The 15,585-nt window shown below is 41.3% G+C and overlaps 1 protein-coding gene across 1 annotated transcript in view; it reads left to right on the top strand.

The window, feature by feature from the left end:
- Window positions 1–2,704: 2,704 nt before the first annotated feature.
- Window positions 2,705–15,585, top strand: part of IQGAP1 (IQ motif containing GTPase activating protein 1) — a 135,277-nt gene continuing 122,396 nt past the window's right edge. The window contains exons 1-2 of the mRNA XM_007945136.2: window positions 2,705–2,759; window positions 4,618–4,717. Coding sequence (XP_007943327.1) covers window positions 2,705–2,759; window positions 4,618–4,717 — 155 coding nt within the window. The remainder of the gene's footprint in view (window positions 2,760–4,617; window positions 4,718–15,585) is intronic.

Raw genomic sequence — 15,585 nt, forward strand, 5'->3', positions numbered from 1 at the left:
TCTGGTTAGCAGGCAAGTGTCTTAGCCACTATGCTACCAGAGCTCCCCTGTGCATATATAGCCCTTCTATTCTCCCATGATTGATCTCTCCAAAAAGAGTATCTAAGCCTGGTTTTTTTTTATGATTTTGAGTTTTGTTCCACATTTTTTTCCCACTCTATCCAGGATCTCCAATTTTGATCCTTTTCTGAGTGGTTGGCAGTGGTAGCCAGGTGCCATCTAGTTCTTCTGGTCTCATGGTAGCATAGGCTGAGGTTCCCATGGTCCACAGAGGTAATAAGTTTTGAAAAAACAAACAAAAACCCACTGCCATCAAGTCGATTCTGACTCATAGTGACCCTACAGGACAGAATAAAACTGCCTCACAGAGTTTCCAAGGCTGTAAATCTTGACGGAAGCAGACTGCCTCATCTTTTCTCCTTCAAAGCAGTTCAAACCACTGACCTTTTGGTTAGCAACTGAATACTTTAACCACTGTGCCACCAGAACTCCTTTATGAGTTTTGAAGTCCATGTCATAATATAAAAAAGGACTCAGAATGATAGCATAGTGAAAAGGATCTCCCTGAAAGACTGCAGCTCTAAGACTTTATTTCAATGGATTGAAAATGGCTAGAGCAAAAAGGCTGGAAGTTTTTTTCAGATTATGAAGGGGCTTATTCGGCATGCTAAGGAACTTGGGCCATGTCCTGAAGGGAGTACTAGAAAAAGAATTACTGTAAAAAGGAGGAACACAACTGCATGTGCGCTTTAGCAAGATGACCTTGGTGACCGTATGAAACTAGATTGAAGAAAGTAAAATAGAGAGGATGACAACCTACACAGTGTGATTGCAGTGGGGATGGAGAAAAAACCAGGACATTTCAGAAACAACACCCATTGGATGTTGAGGGTGAGGCAAGGAGCCTGGCGTGTCCCAACTGGAAACTGAGGATTCTATTAGTGCAGTGGTTAAGCACTCAGCAGCTAACCAAAAGGTTGGTGGTTCGAACCCACTAACTGAAAGGTTGGTAGTTTGAACCCACTAGTTACTCTGCAGAAGATGTAGCAGTCTGCTTCCATAAAGATTACCAAGAAAATCATACTCACTGCTGTTGGGTCAGATCTGACTCACAGCGACCCCTCCTTGGGTTTCCAAGGCAGTATCACTACAGACACTCCTTGGAAAGAAAATGAGGCAATCTACTTCCGTAGTGATACTGCCTTGGAAACCCAAGGAGGGGTCACTAAGAGTCGGGTCCGACTCCATGGCACGTAACAACAAGAACAACAACAAGAACAACAACATCACTACAGAAGCAGATTGCCCAATTTTCCAAGGAGTGGCTGGTGGCTTTGAACCACCAGCCTCCTGGTTAGCAGTCAAGTGCCTTAGGCACTATGCCCACCAGAGCCCCATAAAGATTATAGCTTTGGAAAGTTTATGGGGTGGTTCTACTCTGTCCTATAGTGTCACTATGAGTTGGAATCTACTCTATGGGAGAGATCTTAAAAAGAGGAAATAGAGCAGGAGCACAGTAAATGTTTGATAGGGTGAATTTGAAGTGTCTGTAGGATTCACAAGGTCCCTGGGTGGCACAAATGGTTTGTGCTCAGCTAACTTTAAGTTTGTGATTTGCATCAACCCAGTGGTGCTGTGGAAAAAAGGCCTGGTAATCTACTTTCATAAATTACAGCCATTGAAAGTCCTGTGAAGTTCTACTTGGACACACATGGAGTTGCCATGAGTTCTAATCTACTGAATCAACTGAACCCCAACGGGTTTAGTTTTCTGGCTTTTGCAATATTCATAGGTGAAAATGTCCATCAGAGAGTTGAAAAAATGAGTTGGGTCTTCTGAGGGGTCTGGTTTGGCATATATATATGGATAATTCCTCAAAAAAGGTGAAGAAAAAACCGGAAACAGCTTGACAACCGGATTATGTAGATTACCTACATTTCAGAAACAGGCAAGGCATCCCTAAGAGGGGCAAAGAGCCCCCTCTCCCACTCTCCACGGATAAAAAGAATACATGAAGAATAGTGCCAGGGGCCTACGAGGGAAGTCTGAATAGACACTTCTCCTGCTTTAGCATCTACTTCTTAAGTACTGAGGGGTGTTGAGCTGGTCTAATCTGCGACTGCTGGTGAATTTGGGAGAGGATTGAGGCCAGATTGCCAGATTGTTTGGAGAGTATCCAACAAGAACACGTTGGGCCACTTCAAAGGATGCCTTCATTGAGCCCTTGGTTCAGAGAAGCGTGGCTCGCACAACAGGGGAAAAGAAATGGCCCACAGTTTTGAATCCACGCCGCGGACAAAAATGGCCTTTATATCAGAGGTGCGGATGTGGCTGAGGTTCAAACTGGCTGAGCTCGCTGCACTGCGCGAACCTTCTGCAGGGCCGAGAGGAGCGCGAACTGCTCTGGTGGGCTCCGCCTCCTTCCTTCCGCTGGTTCCCGGTGGCGCGGGGCATAGGGCACGGCCGGAAGGATGGGCGGGGCACGGGGGCGGGACTGGGAGCTTGGGCCCTGCCCTTTTTCTCCCGCTCCAGACAGCACAGCAGGGCGGGGCCGCTGGGGCGGGACCCGCAAGGCGAGGCCGGCCGCGCGGGGCGGGGTCTTTGGAGCTCGATCAGACCGCGCACTCTGTAAGCTGTACAGCTGCCGCCGCCCGCGCCTCTACCGTCTCACCGCTTCCTCGCCAACGACCCGGGCTTGGTCGCCATGTCCGCAGCGGACGAAGTTGACGCATTGGGCGTGGTTCGGCCGCACTATGGCTGTGAGTGTGGGGCTCTGCGGCGCGGAGGCATCGAGATAGGGTTCACTGTCTTCAACGCGTTTTTTTTCCCGGGGGCTCGGCGGGGAGGGTGGGGCAGGGCGGCTGCGGGCCGCGAGGACCCGGAAGAGTTGGCCCGGTAGGGCTGCAAGCGAGAGGGATGGTGGGTGGCGAGGCCCCCGGCTCTCATGCAGCTCGCTCTCAGAGCCGACGGGGAATACCTCGGAGGCTTCCCCTCCTTAAAATGGGCTAAGTTGTCGGAGAGGTCCCCCACTTACTGCCTCCGATTCCCAACTCGAGCGAGAATGGGGAGGCGGCCTAGGGTGAGGTGGCAGGAGGACGGTGCAGGGCGTGTCCCGGGCACCGGAGACTGGGGCTCTGCTCCGGCCTCGTGGGAAGGTGCTTCCCCGATGCGTTACCCGGGAGCCTGCGAGGTAGACCCAGGGTTCAGACCTGCATGGCTGTAGGCTAGCTGTGAGATGAGGCCTTGGACAAGTCACTTCAGTATTTTCGGGCTTAGTTCCTTCGTCAGGATTTCAAAATAAAATTTTTTTAAAAAACAAAAAAAAAGTTTTCTGACTTCCTCATTTTCTGAATCCCCTTTTCTGTGTCTGTCCTTGGAACATCATTGTACTGTAGATGGGTTAGTTACCCTTGACCCTTAGGAGAGTCCTTTTGGATCTCTTGAGGTTTTCAGTTTTATTTTATATTCTGGGAAAAATGTTATGTTTTGAGGATAATTTCACTCATCATCTGTTATATGTGAGGCATTGTGCCGTGTTAATTAAAACATGGAAATTAAAGATGTAGAAGACCAGGCCCTGCCTTCAAGAACTTTTTAATCAGAGAGACAGGTGTACAACCTGGTAACAATAAGATGTAATAGAGATAAGAGATGCCTAACTAACTGGGCATAAACAGCGAGGAAGGTGAGGAGAAGAAGGGGCTTGATTGGGAAGCCAATGTGAATACAAGTGGTGACATTTGAACAGAGCCTTCAAGTATACTGTGTAGAGAAGTTTGGCAGGGTAGGGTGAGGCAAGAGACGTGATATGAAAAGAGAAGAGCACGAATTAAGATATTGAAGACAGAAGACACCACAGGCGACCTGTGCTTGCTGAGAACTCAGTAGTGTAGTGTGTACAGTGGTGGGAAGAATGGCCTCAAGAAGGAGATGACTTTCCAGAATTAGTTGGGGCCAGGTTGAGAAGGCCTGGAATACCATGGGAAAGATTTAGGAATTTATTCCATACTGGGGTTACCCATGCAGGAGGCAGATTAAGCAGGTTAAGCTCATAGGCTTAGGAGGCAGAATGTCTGGGTTTGAATGTAGCCCCTACTACTTACTAGCCTTGAGCTGAGCCCACCCAGTCTTAGTTTCCTCGTATATAAAATTGGAGTGATCACTATAGGATAGGATTGTGTGGCTTCACTGAGTGATGCATGTAAAATGCTTAACATAGTGCTTGTACTTAGTTTTCAATAACTACTGGCTTTGGTTATTGATGAAATAAGAGAACATGATCATATTGCCGTATTTAGAAAGGTAGATCTTTATCTATCTAGCAGGTAGATAAGGACAAATTTAGGCCCTAGTCTCAAGTAATAGCATTTTCCAAGGTCACACCAAAACTTATTGATACTCATATTATTATACTATATGAGAAAGGCTAAGATAAGTATAATGGAAACCCCAAAGTTCTTGTTTTAGGAAAGTCGTTGTAGTATACTTTGTTATCCACATGTTCACTGATTACCCTGACCCTTTAGGTGACTGGGAGGAATTTGATCTTGTGCCATTCTTTTATCTTTTAGGAATGTTACAGATCTTTGTATTTATATTCTTTCTTTCATGTTTTAGCTGTCCTGGATAATGAGAGACTTACTGCAGAGGAGATGGATGAAAGGAGACGTCAGAATGTGGCTTATGAGTACCTTTGTCATTTGGAAGAAGCAAAGAGGTAAAGATTGGCTGACTAGGGAGAAGATTGGGAGAAGGCAACTGATATGGTGTGGATACAGATAAAGATCTCTGAGTGTGTTGTAAGTGTAATTGTGGGAGGCTAGTAGTTGAGAGAATAAATATAGGTAGGGTATTTATTCATGGGAGCAAGTAGTTTGATGGCAGTTTATCATGAAACGCTCTGATTGGCATTTCTGTATACTGAAAAATTTCCAGATTTATGCTGTTCAGTTTTATGGTGCATGTTTTGGACACTATTGGCTATGGGAGAGAAATGACATTTTTAGGGTTTTGGACATTATTGGCTGTGGGGGAGAAATAACATTTTTAGAGTTTGAAGTTTGTAGCTTTAATATTTCATTAATTTTTAACTGGTTTTAATTTGTATATGAAGTGATTCCCTCTCTCCATGACTTGGGGAGTAGTTATGTGGTTTGGTAGTCACAGACTGTAGTGACTGCTATGAGTGTAGGTTCATTCATTTGCCAGTATTCAAGAACAGTTAACCAAAGGCAGCATCTCCTCTTTTTTTTATAAATTGAATTTATAGCTGCTGTTTTCCTTTTTCAGATGCTTCAAGATCTTGTGGTCTTAGACTTTGATTTGCTTCACTATCAGCGGTCCATTTCTTTTGTTCTCGTGTTTGTGTTTATTTGTAAGGTCCTAGGGTAGATGAATGTAATTGCAGATCTGTAAATCAGAGATTAAGTGGAGAAGGCTACAGAGGGATAAAGAAAGGTATTTAATAAAAATTTAATGAAAATAAAGGATATTTCAAATGGTGCGGGTAGACAAGAGTTTCTTTTCTCTCTCTCTCTCTTTTTTTTTTTTTTAAATTCTAAAAACTTTAAAATGCTACAGGAAAGTCCAGAGAACAATTCAACAAATATCCATGTATTCACTACCCAGAGGTAACAAACATTAACCCTCCAGATCTTTCCTCCTTTTTTTTTTTTTTTTTTTAGGGGAAAATGGTGTTTCATTGTGTTATTCATTTATTTACTAAATTGTGGTATTAAGAGCTGCTGTTTCAGTACTTTTTAGGTGTATAGTTCAGTGACATATTCATCATGTTGTGCAACATCGCCATTATCCGTTTCCCAAATCTTTCTATCACCTTTAACAGAAACTTAATATCTCCTAAGCAGTAAATCCCCCTTTTCTTCTCTTTTTTACCCCTGGTAACTACTAATCAAGGAGCTCTGGTAGCATAGTGCCTAAGGTATTTGACTGCTGACTGGAAGGCTGTCAGTTCAAACCCACCAGCCACTCCTTAGAAGGAAGGTTGGGCAATCTGCTTCTGTAGTGATACTTCCTCGGAAACCCAAGGAGGGGTCGTTATGAGTCAGATCTGACTTGATGGAAGTGGAACTACTAATCAACTTTGGCCTCTATACATTTGTGGAATTCTAGATATTTTATATGTATGGGATCATATAATACATGTCTTTTCTTACTGATGTATTTTATTTAGCATAATGTTCTCAAAGTTCATCCATGTTGTAGCATGTATCAGGACTTCATTTTTCTTTATGGCTGAGTAATATTCCATTGTATGTAGGTACCAGGTTTGTTTATCTTTTCATCTGTTGTTGGACATTTAGATTGTTTCCACCTTTTAGCTACTGTGAATAGTGCTGCAGTGAACATTGATATATAAGCATCTATTTGAATCCCTGCTTTGAAGTCTTTGGGGTATATACCTAGGAGTGGAATTGCTAGGTTATATGGTAATTCTGTATTTAACTTTTTGAGGAACTGCCAAACTGTTTTCCACAGTGGCTGCACTGTTTGGATTCCCCCACCAGCATGGATGAGGATTCCAATTCCTGCACATCATTTGCCAACACTTGTATTTTATTTTTCTGAAAATAGTCATCCTAGTGGGGGTGAAATAGTATCTCATTATGATTTTGATTTGTATTTGCCTAATAACTAATGGCATTTAGCATCTTTTCATGTGCTTGTTGGACATTTGTAAATCTACTTTGGTGAAATGTTTATTCAAGAACTTTGCCCACTTTTTTTTTTTGGATTGGGTTGTTTGCCTTCTGTTGCTCGTTATATATTCTGGATATTGAACCCTTATCTGATAGCTCTAGCATCTCGTCTCACTGCCATCAAGTCAGTTCTGACTCATAGCAACCCCTCTTGGTTTTCCAAGGCTGTAAATCTTCACGGAAACAGACTGCCTCATCGCTTCCATGGAGCAGCTAGTAGGTTTGAATCATTGACCTGGTTAGCAGCCAAATGCCTTAACCACTATACTACCAGGGCTCCTTTATTTGATACATGGTTCCCCCAAATTTTCTGCTAGTCTGTAGTTTGTCTCTTTACTTTATTGATAAAGTCTTTTGATGCACAAACATTTTTATTTTTATAATTTAGTTTTATTTTTGGTGAAAAAAGCAACACCTACTCCCATTTCATAGTTTCTAGACATAATGATCAGTGACACTGGTTACATTCTTCACATTATTGTCAACATTCTCCTTATTTCTTTTCTGGTTGTTTCACTTCCCTCTGCTTAACCTCCTTGCCCTCCAACCTCCTCATCTATGCTATGAAATAGGTGTTGACCCTCTGGTCTTATATTGTTGTTGTTATGTGCCGTTGAGTCGGACCCAACTCATAGTGACCCCTCCTTGGGTTTCTGAGGTGGTATCACTATGGAAGTAGATTGCCCAACCTTCCTTCCGAGGAGTGGGTGGTGGGTTTGAACTGCCAGCCTTTTGGTTAGCAGTAAGTGCCTTAGGCACTACGGTACCAGAGCTCCCTTGGTCTTATATAATATAGATAATTAAAAAAACAAACAAAAAAAATTGTAGTACTCACTAGTGACAAACTTTACACTTTGTATTAAACTATTGTTTAGTTTAAAGTTGACTTCAGGAGATAGTTTCAATTCAGGGTTTGAAGAGCAGCTCAGGGTCGTAGTCTCAGGGACTCCACCATCAATAACACCAGTAAGACTGGATTCTTTGGGAATGTGAAGTTTTGTTTCACATTTTTCTCCCTTTCCTGCAGGATTCTTCTATTGTGTCCTTGATCAGAACGATCAGTAGTGCATGTGGAAGCATGCAGTTCTTCTAGTCTCAAGGTGGAGGAGGGAAAAATTTTAAGTTTTGATTAAGTCCAATTTCTTTATTTTGTCTTTTGTTGCTCATGCTTTTGGTGTCATGTCTAAGAATCCATTGTCAAAAACTGGACCCTGAAGCATTACCTGTATGTTTTCCTCTAAGAGTTTTATGATTTTAGTTCTTACGTTTAGGTTGTTGATCTGTTTTGAGCTTTCCCCATTCAATGGAATTAGCACCCTTGTTGAAAATGAATTGACCAGGGATGTTTTCCATTTCTTCTGAAAAGAAATAAGCCTAATAGCACAGTTGGAGTCCCCTTTGTACCCTCTCTGGTCCTGTTCTCCTTCTTGTCTTCCCTAGGGCAGCTACTAATTTGTATTTGGTGTGTTTTCTTGAGGCCAGGTTTTTTTGAGCTTAAAGCCCTTCCAGGAGACTCATGTGGGAGGACAAACTAGTGATGGGAGGGGAGGATGATAATTGTTCTTCTAAATGGAATGTTAGATAGTAAGAGGTGAGTATTGTTAAAAGAGGGGGGATGGTTTTCTCATACAAAGTTTATGAGGGCCTCACAAACAAAAATTTTAAGTCCTCTGCCACTTGAATCATAGACCTGTCCTTTTGGAAGGGCAAAGAATTTTAAAGTTGCAGCTGGTTTGAAAGACCATCTTTTGCTCTGTTGACCCTTAGTGCTCTGTTGAGGTGTTCTGAGGGTGAAGGGGAAGAGCCCCAACATACCTTCCTTTCCCCTATCCAAAGTAGTTCTGCTTTTGAATATTGAGTTTCCACAGTCAGATTCTTTTTTTACAGAGTGTCTTGGCTAACGCCCCTTCCACCACTGCCATGACTAATCTTGTTCAACTGTCTCATTTCAGTGAGCAAACTAATACCTAAATTTTCTTGGTCTACTTTAGTTATTGAAGAATAGCAAACCAACAAAAATAAATAAAATAAAAACAACTCAAACCCACTGCCATCGAGTTGATTCTGACTCATAACAACCCTGTAGGACAGAGTAGAACTGCCCCATAGGGTTTCAAAGACTGTAAGTCTTCACAGAAACAGACTGGCTCAGCTTTCTCCTGCAGAGTGGCTGGTGGGTTTCAGCCACTGACCTTTTGCTTGGCAGTCTGCTGCTTCACCACTACATCACCAGTCCTCCTTCTAATTGAAGAATAGTTTCCATTATTTTATTCTATGGTACTTAACCAGGTACACATTAGAATCACTTGAGGAACTTTAGGAAAAAAAAAAAAAAAAGAACAACACACGTATCTAGGCCTTACCACGAAAATTCTGATTTAGTAGGTCTAGGTTAGCAAAAGCTATAGTGGTGTAGTGGTTAAGACATTTGGCTGCTAACCAAAAGGTCAGTGGTTCAAATCCACCAGCCACTCCATGGAAAAAAGATGAGGCAGTCTGCTTCTGTAAAGATTTACAGCTTTGGAAACCCAATGGGAGTTGCTGTGAGTCAGACTTGACTTGATGGCAGTGAGTTTAGGTTTGGTTGGAAGATCTGGACACTTATAATTTTTAAATGCCTCTAGTGGTTCTGATAGGAGCTCTGGTAGTGTCTAAGGCATGTGACTGCTAACCAGAAGGCTGGCGGTTCAAACCCACTAGCTACTTCTCCGAAGGAAGATGGGGCAATCTACTTCCGTAGTGATATCGCCTCAGAAACCCAAGGAGGGGTTGCTATGAGTTGGGTCCGACTCGATGGCACATAACAACAACAACAACAACAACAGTGGTTCTGATGGCTCCCTCTAGTTGAGAAACAGGATTTAAAGCATTCATTTACCTGATACCCTGAATAGAATTCTGCCTTATGCCGAGATATAATAGCCTGAGTAGAGAATACAAGGATGCTCTTCATCACATTTCCTTCCAAAAGTGCTGCACTAATGAGATGTTTCATTTGTGTCTACTCGAGATGATGTTCTTTTCTGTCAGGTGTTTTTTCCAGTATAGAAAAGTAGCTCATTTCCTTTAAAAACCATCTAGGGGACCATGAACCCCTGGAGTGTTTTTTAATTGGGTGCTTTTTCATACGTAGAAAGTGACTAAGGTAGTCAGACGTTTGTTATAGCCTTTATTTTTTATGCTTTGGGTTATGCAACAAACACAACCACTGCTGTGGAGTCAGATCCGACTCATAGTGACCTCTCCTTGGGTTTCCAAGGCACTATCACTACAGAAGTAGATTGCCCAACCTTCCTTCTGAGGCATGGCTGGTGGGTTTGAATCGCCAGCCTTCTGGTAAGCAAGCAGTCAAATGCCTCAGGCACTGTACCACCAGAGCTCCCTTTGGGTTCTGAGAGAGGGCATAATAATGGCAGATTGCCCTGGCACACTCTGCCTGGGATCTTGGAAATGTGCCTGTTTTTTTTTTTTTTTTTTTAAATGAAGACAATCCTATAAAATCTGGATGCAGTGTTTTGTTTGTTTGTTTGTTTGTTTAAAGCTTTGATTAGGAAATCAACTTTGGAAGCACCTAATTAGATTTTTTAACTAGAGAAGACTGGGAAGCGAAGCCTGGGGAATGTCATGCCTAGGAAAGAGAGCTGGGATCCCTACTGGCCACCTAAATGTGGCCCCTAAATAATGTTCACGGTGCACTGCAGACAGTTACATGCTCTTCATTACTAGCTAGGGTTTCAGCTCTTAGTTCTGTTTTCTTACCCAGAAGAGTGGACCTCGTGTGCTCCTAGGGTCTCTCTTTCCTCTCTAGCACCAAGTCCAGTTTGTGTTATTGGGTTGGCCTCGTCCTGTTTCTTTCATAACCCTGCCTCTCCCAAGTTGGAGGAGCCCCAAGGTCTGAGATTTACACCAGCTTCAAGGCCAGGAAGAGAGATCCGAGAGATCCAAGGGAGAAAAGGTTCCCCTCTCCAGTTCTATTTATAATACTTCTACTCCTCCCACAAAAAGCTCCACCTTAAAATACAGCAGCCCCATTGTGTATCTCGGGGCACTCTGTTTTCTCCTGTACCTGTAACAGAACTCCTTGGGAATTAAGAGGAGAGGGTGTGGAGAAAGGAAGGGAGAAATCTGCGAGTGTAGAGAGTGCATATGAATGTATGGAGACAGTGAGTGTAAGAAGTAGGAGACTATGTGTGGAGAGAGAGAGACAAGAGTGTTCTGTGAGTGCGTATGGGTTCATGCTTCCCCAAAGGTTAAGTGAGAAAATTAGGGGTGATTTCATAAATGTCTGCACTGAGAGTAGCTAGGCAATAGAAAATACAGAGATTCTGCTTTTCTTTATTGTTTGGAGAGTTGCTTCCATATTTAATTATTTAAAATTTATTAATTTAATATAATATTATTCTAATGAAATATTACCTAATGATTCAAAGCTTTTTACTAAGGGATACGCAGTAGATCAAGGACTTTAGGAAGAGAGGCATCTTTAAATGGACATTTTTATGCTCAAAGTGGTTTTATTTTTATCATTTTGCCTCTTTTGATTGAGCTTAACATTTGTTTGGGTGAAGGAATGATTGTATATAGTAGAAGTGAATACTATTTTCACTCAGTTGAAGGAGGTGAGATTTAAATATATGAGGTATGGTAGATGCTTAGGTCTTGGACAGAAGGAAATAGTAGGAAGAAAGATCAGAAGTCGGTTCAGGTGAAAAGAACCAAGAATAGAATTTTATCAGATAGACAGAAACACTGGGCAGGGAGTAAGGAATCAGGGAAGCCTGCAGGTGAGCATTTATCAGTAGCAGTGGAAACAGAAGAAAATTCAGTTAGGTTAAAGGTCAGTGGAAGGTTAATTCCTGTACATTCTTGGCACTTTAAGGTTTCTTCTTTCAGAGGTTTTCTAATAAGCACTTTGTGCCTGTCGTGGGTCACCTTCCTCCTGCTCAGTGCCCAGACCCTATCTGGGCAGGGCACACATGACTTGTTAAAGGGAGAGTAAGGAGCTGTGCCTGCTTAGAGACAGTTAGAAACTACATGGTATTAACAAGAGCTTGGTACTGAATAGAGGCACTTTACTTTCTGTAATTTAGGGGAATTTAAAGAGTATCTTGGAAAGAAATCAGTTCTTGAGAACAAATCCTCTTTTGTGCATATGTCTGTCTTGTTGGCATAAGAACACTTTCTGGGATGGTCTGGCTCTTCAGATCTCCCGTCCCCTAAATGGGATCAAATTCCAGTAACATCTAGATATATCCAGGCTGATGCATTGTGATGATCACATAAACAGAAGTTAGGACATTTGAGATGTAAGAAAATAAAATGAATAAAGGAGTTAACTCAGTATAAGTTAACTGTACATTTATTAGATGGCTCAAAAGAAAAGTTTGCTTCTAGAATACTCAGACTGAGGAGCCTCATTTAAAGGTTGAGGGGGGATCCCTTGTAGGAGGTTGATAAAGCTCTCCTTTTACAGATGAGAAAGCAAATTTAACCACCTCAGGGAGACACCCAATGTATGTGGTTAAGTGTCCACAGTATGTAGCTATTTAGACCGGGTAATTTATGTATTGATAATCACCAAGGGTAAGTATGGAATGGGATTTATTCTTAGCCTCTTACAGTAGTATAACATAGAAATCTCCGTTCACTTTGCTAAACCTTGGTGAAACTGCCATAGCAGTTCTGGTAAAAAGTGGGTTGTTTTAAAAGTGTATTTGTTAAAGTAGTTGAGATTGAGTGCTCTTTTGCATAGTAACAATGTTACAAGTGGGAAGATTAGGTTGCTTGTCCTCACCAAAACCCTTTTACCCTACAGGATAGCTAGCTGAAACACAGCCAAGTCTCCAACTAAGTAAGAACTGTAGACATTACAGCTTATAGTATACATATTAGGCAGTCAGTAACTAGTAGCTGTTGTGGTGATTACTAAGAAAAATCATATGACTCTTTGGTTTCATAATACTTATAATTAAGTAAAACAAATTCAGTAATTATAAGCAAAACATCTTTGAAAATCTTGAATATTGAGATGCCTTTGTGAAGTGAAAAGAATGAAGACTTTTGGTTTTGGCAGATGTGAGTTCTGATTCTGGTTTTGCAAGTTACCTAACCTCAGGGAGTGAACATAAATTTGCACTTTGCACAAGGAGGATGCCTGTGTATCTTACAGTTGCTGTGTTAAATACAGTAGACACTCAAATGTATTCTTATCCTGGGCCTTGGGCAAAAGCACATTTAGTGTGAAGATGATGAGGTGTGAACTTTTCTGGGGATTTTCGTGTGTACTTTCAAAGTCTTAAAGTTGATAGTCCTAATTTTGTTACTTCAGACCTAAGTTTTTGTCTGAAAGCAAACACCAAAAACCAGAGGATACCTTTAGGGAGTGGAGTAGGAGTGGAGGGTGTAAGAAGACTTTTCCTTTTTACTTAATGCCCTTGCATATATTTAAAATACTTTTTATAATAATGAATTTTATTTTTTTAAAAAAAGGATTGAAAAAAGGAAAAGATGCATACATACATAATTTTTACATAGATGTAATCACAAATTCAGATTTTAAAATTGCTGTCTCACTCACTGCTGTCAAGTCGGATCCGACTCATAGTGACTCCTCCTTGGTTTTCTGAGACGGTTTCACTACAGGAATAGATTGCCCAACCTTCTTTCTGAGGAGTGGCTGTTGGGTTTCAACCTCTAGCCTTCTGGTTAGAAGTCAAATGCCTTAGGCACTGCCCACCAGAGCTCCTAAAATTGCTGTATGTCTCCTTAATAACCATTTTCAATGGCTACATAATGATCATTATTTAGGTATATTTCATTTTAAAGTTACATTGCTTTGATTGCTAAAGGTTAAACATTTTCCCATATATTTGTTTACCGATTTTATTTTCTTAGGTGAATTGTCTGTTGACGCCTTTGTTTGCTAGGGTCATGTCTTTAACTTTCCTGAGCTCTCATATATAAAAAGTTTACCTTTGTCATAATTTGCTACAAAAACTTTTCCATTTTTTTGTAAAAATTTTATTTTTGGTGAAAATATACACAGCAAGACCCACTCTCATTTAATAGTTTCTAGATATAATGATAGGAGCTCTGGTAGCATAGTGCCTAAGGCACTTGACTGCTAACCAGAAGGCTGGCGGTTCAAACCCCCCAGCCACTCTTTGGAAGGAAGATGGGGCAATCTACTTCCGTAGTGATACCGCCTCACCTCCCTTGGCAACCCGAGGAGGGGTCGCACATAACAACAACAGACATAATGATCAGTGACATTGGTTACATTCTTCACATTGTGCTGCATTCTTGTTATTTCTGTTGTAGTAGTTTCACTTCCATCTACATAAACTCTGTGCCCTCCAACAACCTCATCGATGCTTTAAAATAGTTGTTAACCCTTTGGTTTTATATAGATTAAAAAAAACCAAAAAACCACAATACTCACTGGTGACAGTCTTTACTCTTTGGGCTAAACTGTTACTTCGTTTAAAGGTGACTTCAGAAAACAGTTTCAATTCAAGATTTGAAGAGCACCTCAGGACTATAATCTTTGGGACTCCTTCAGTTGGTTTTTCATTTTATTTGTTTTTTTATTGTATAGCAATTTAAATTATATGGTGTTTAAGTCTATTTGTGACTCAGTTTCTATCAATTCAAAGACTAGTTTTAATTTCTCTGAAATTTTGTTAAAACATAGTTACATATTCTGTTAGCTTTTCTGTAATTTATTTTTTTTTTAAGCAGCTAAGTATAATTTTCATGGTGTTTCTAAATTATTCTGATATTTAAAAACAACTCTTTTTTTTTTTTTCTAATTGTGATTTGGGTGGAAGTTTACAGAGCAAGTTGGTTTTCCATTCAACAGTTCAGATGGATTTTGTTTTGTTAACATTTATTGCAATCCCTGGAATGTAACAACATCTTCCCACTTCCTCCCTGTGTTTACCATTCCCTTTCTCCTTCTTTCCTATCCCTTTCTGCCTTCTTACCTTTATTCCTGGGCAAATGCAGTCCTTTTGATCAAGTCTGGTTGATTGTTCTAATGAGTGCATACCTTCCTGGTATTGTGGTTTACCTTATAGGCCTGTGTATCATTTAGCTGAAAGTTGAGCCACAGGGCTTGTTTAGTTCCCATCTTGAGGGGTGTCTAAGAGCTGTAATCTCAGGGGTTCCACCAGTCTTCATCAGATCAGTAAGCCTGGTCGTTTTTATGATTTTGAGTTTTGTTCCATACTTTTTTCCCACGCTTTCTGGGACCTCCTATTGTGATCGCTTTCAGAGTGGTCGGCCACAGTAGCAGGTACCATTTAGTTCTTGTCCCAGGGTCGTGAAGGCTGGGATTCACATGCTTCATTAATCCTTTGGATTGTTTCCTGTTTGTAATTTTCTTCACTCTTCTTTGCTTCGGACGGGGAGAGACCAATAGTTGCACTTTATATGGCTGTTCACACACTTTTAAGACACCAGTCACTGCTCACCAAAGTAGCATATAGAACATTGTTTTTGTGGACTGTGTTATTCCAATTCACCTTGGCCCCCAAGACTATGTATAGTCCTAAGCATCCAGGCCTAGCAACTCATTTCCTTTAAGGTGTTTGATTACAGCTAAGAAGTTTTTATAACTTTGTCCCCTGTATGCTGTACTATATTCATGGATATATTTGTTGTTGTTGTTGTTGTTGTTATATGCCGTTGAGTTGGACCCCACTCATAGCAACCCCTCCTTGGGTTTCCGAGGCAGTATCACTATGGAAGTAGATTGCCCCATCTTACTTCCGAGGAGTGGCTGGTGGGTTTGAACCTCCAGCCTTCTGGTTATCAGTCAAGTGCCTTAGGCACTATGCTACTAGAGCTCCTGGATATATTTGTA

The sequence above is a fragment of the Orycteropus afer genome, unplaced genomic scaffold (assembly GCF_000298275.1).
Source record: "Orycteropus afer afer isolate SDZICR_OR568_19922 unplaced genomic scaffold, OryAfe1.0 scaffold00132, whole genome shotgun sequence".
Classification (NCBI taxonomy): domain Eukaryota; kingdom Metazoa; phylum Chordata; class Mammalia; order Tubulidentata; family Orycteropodidae; genus Orycteropus; species Orycteropus afer.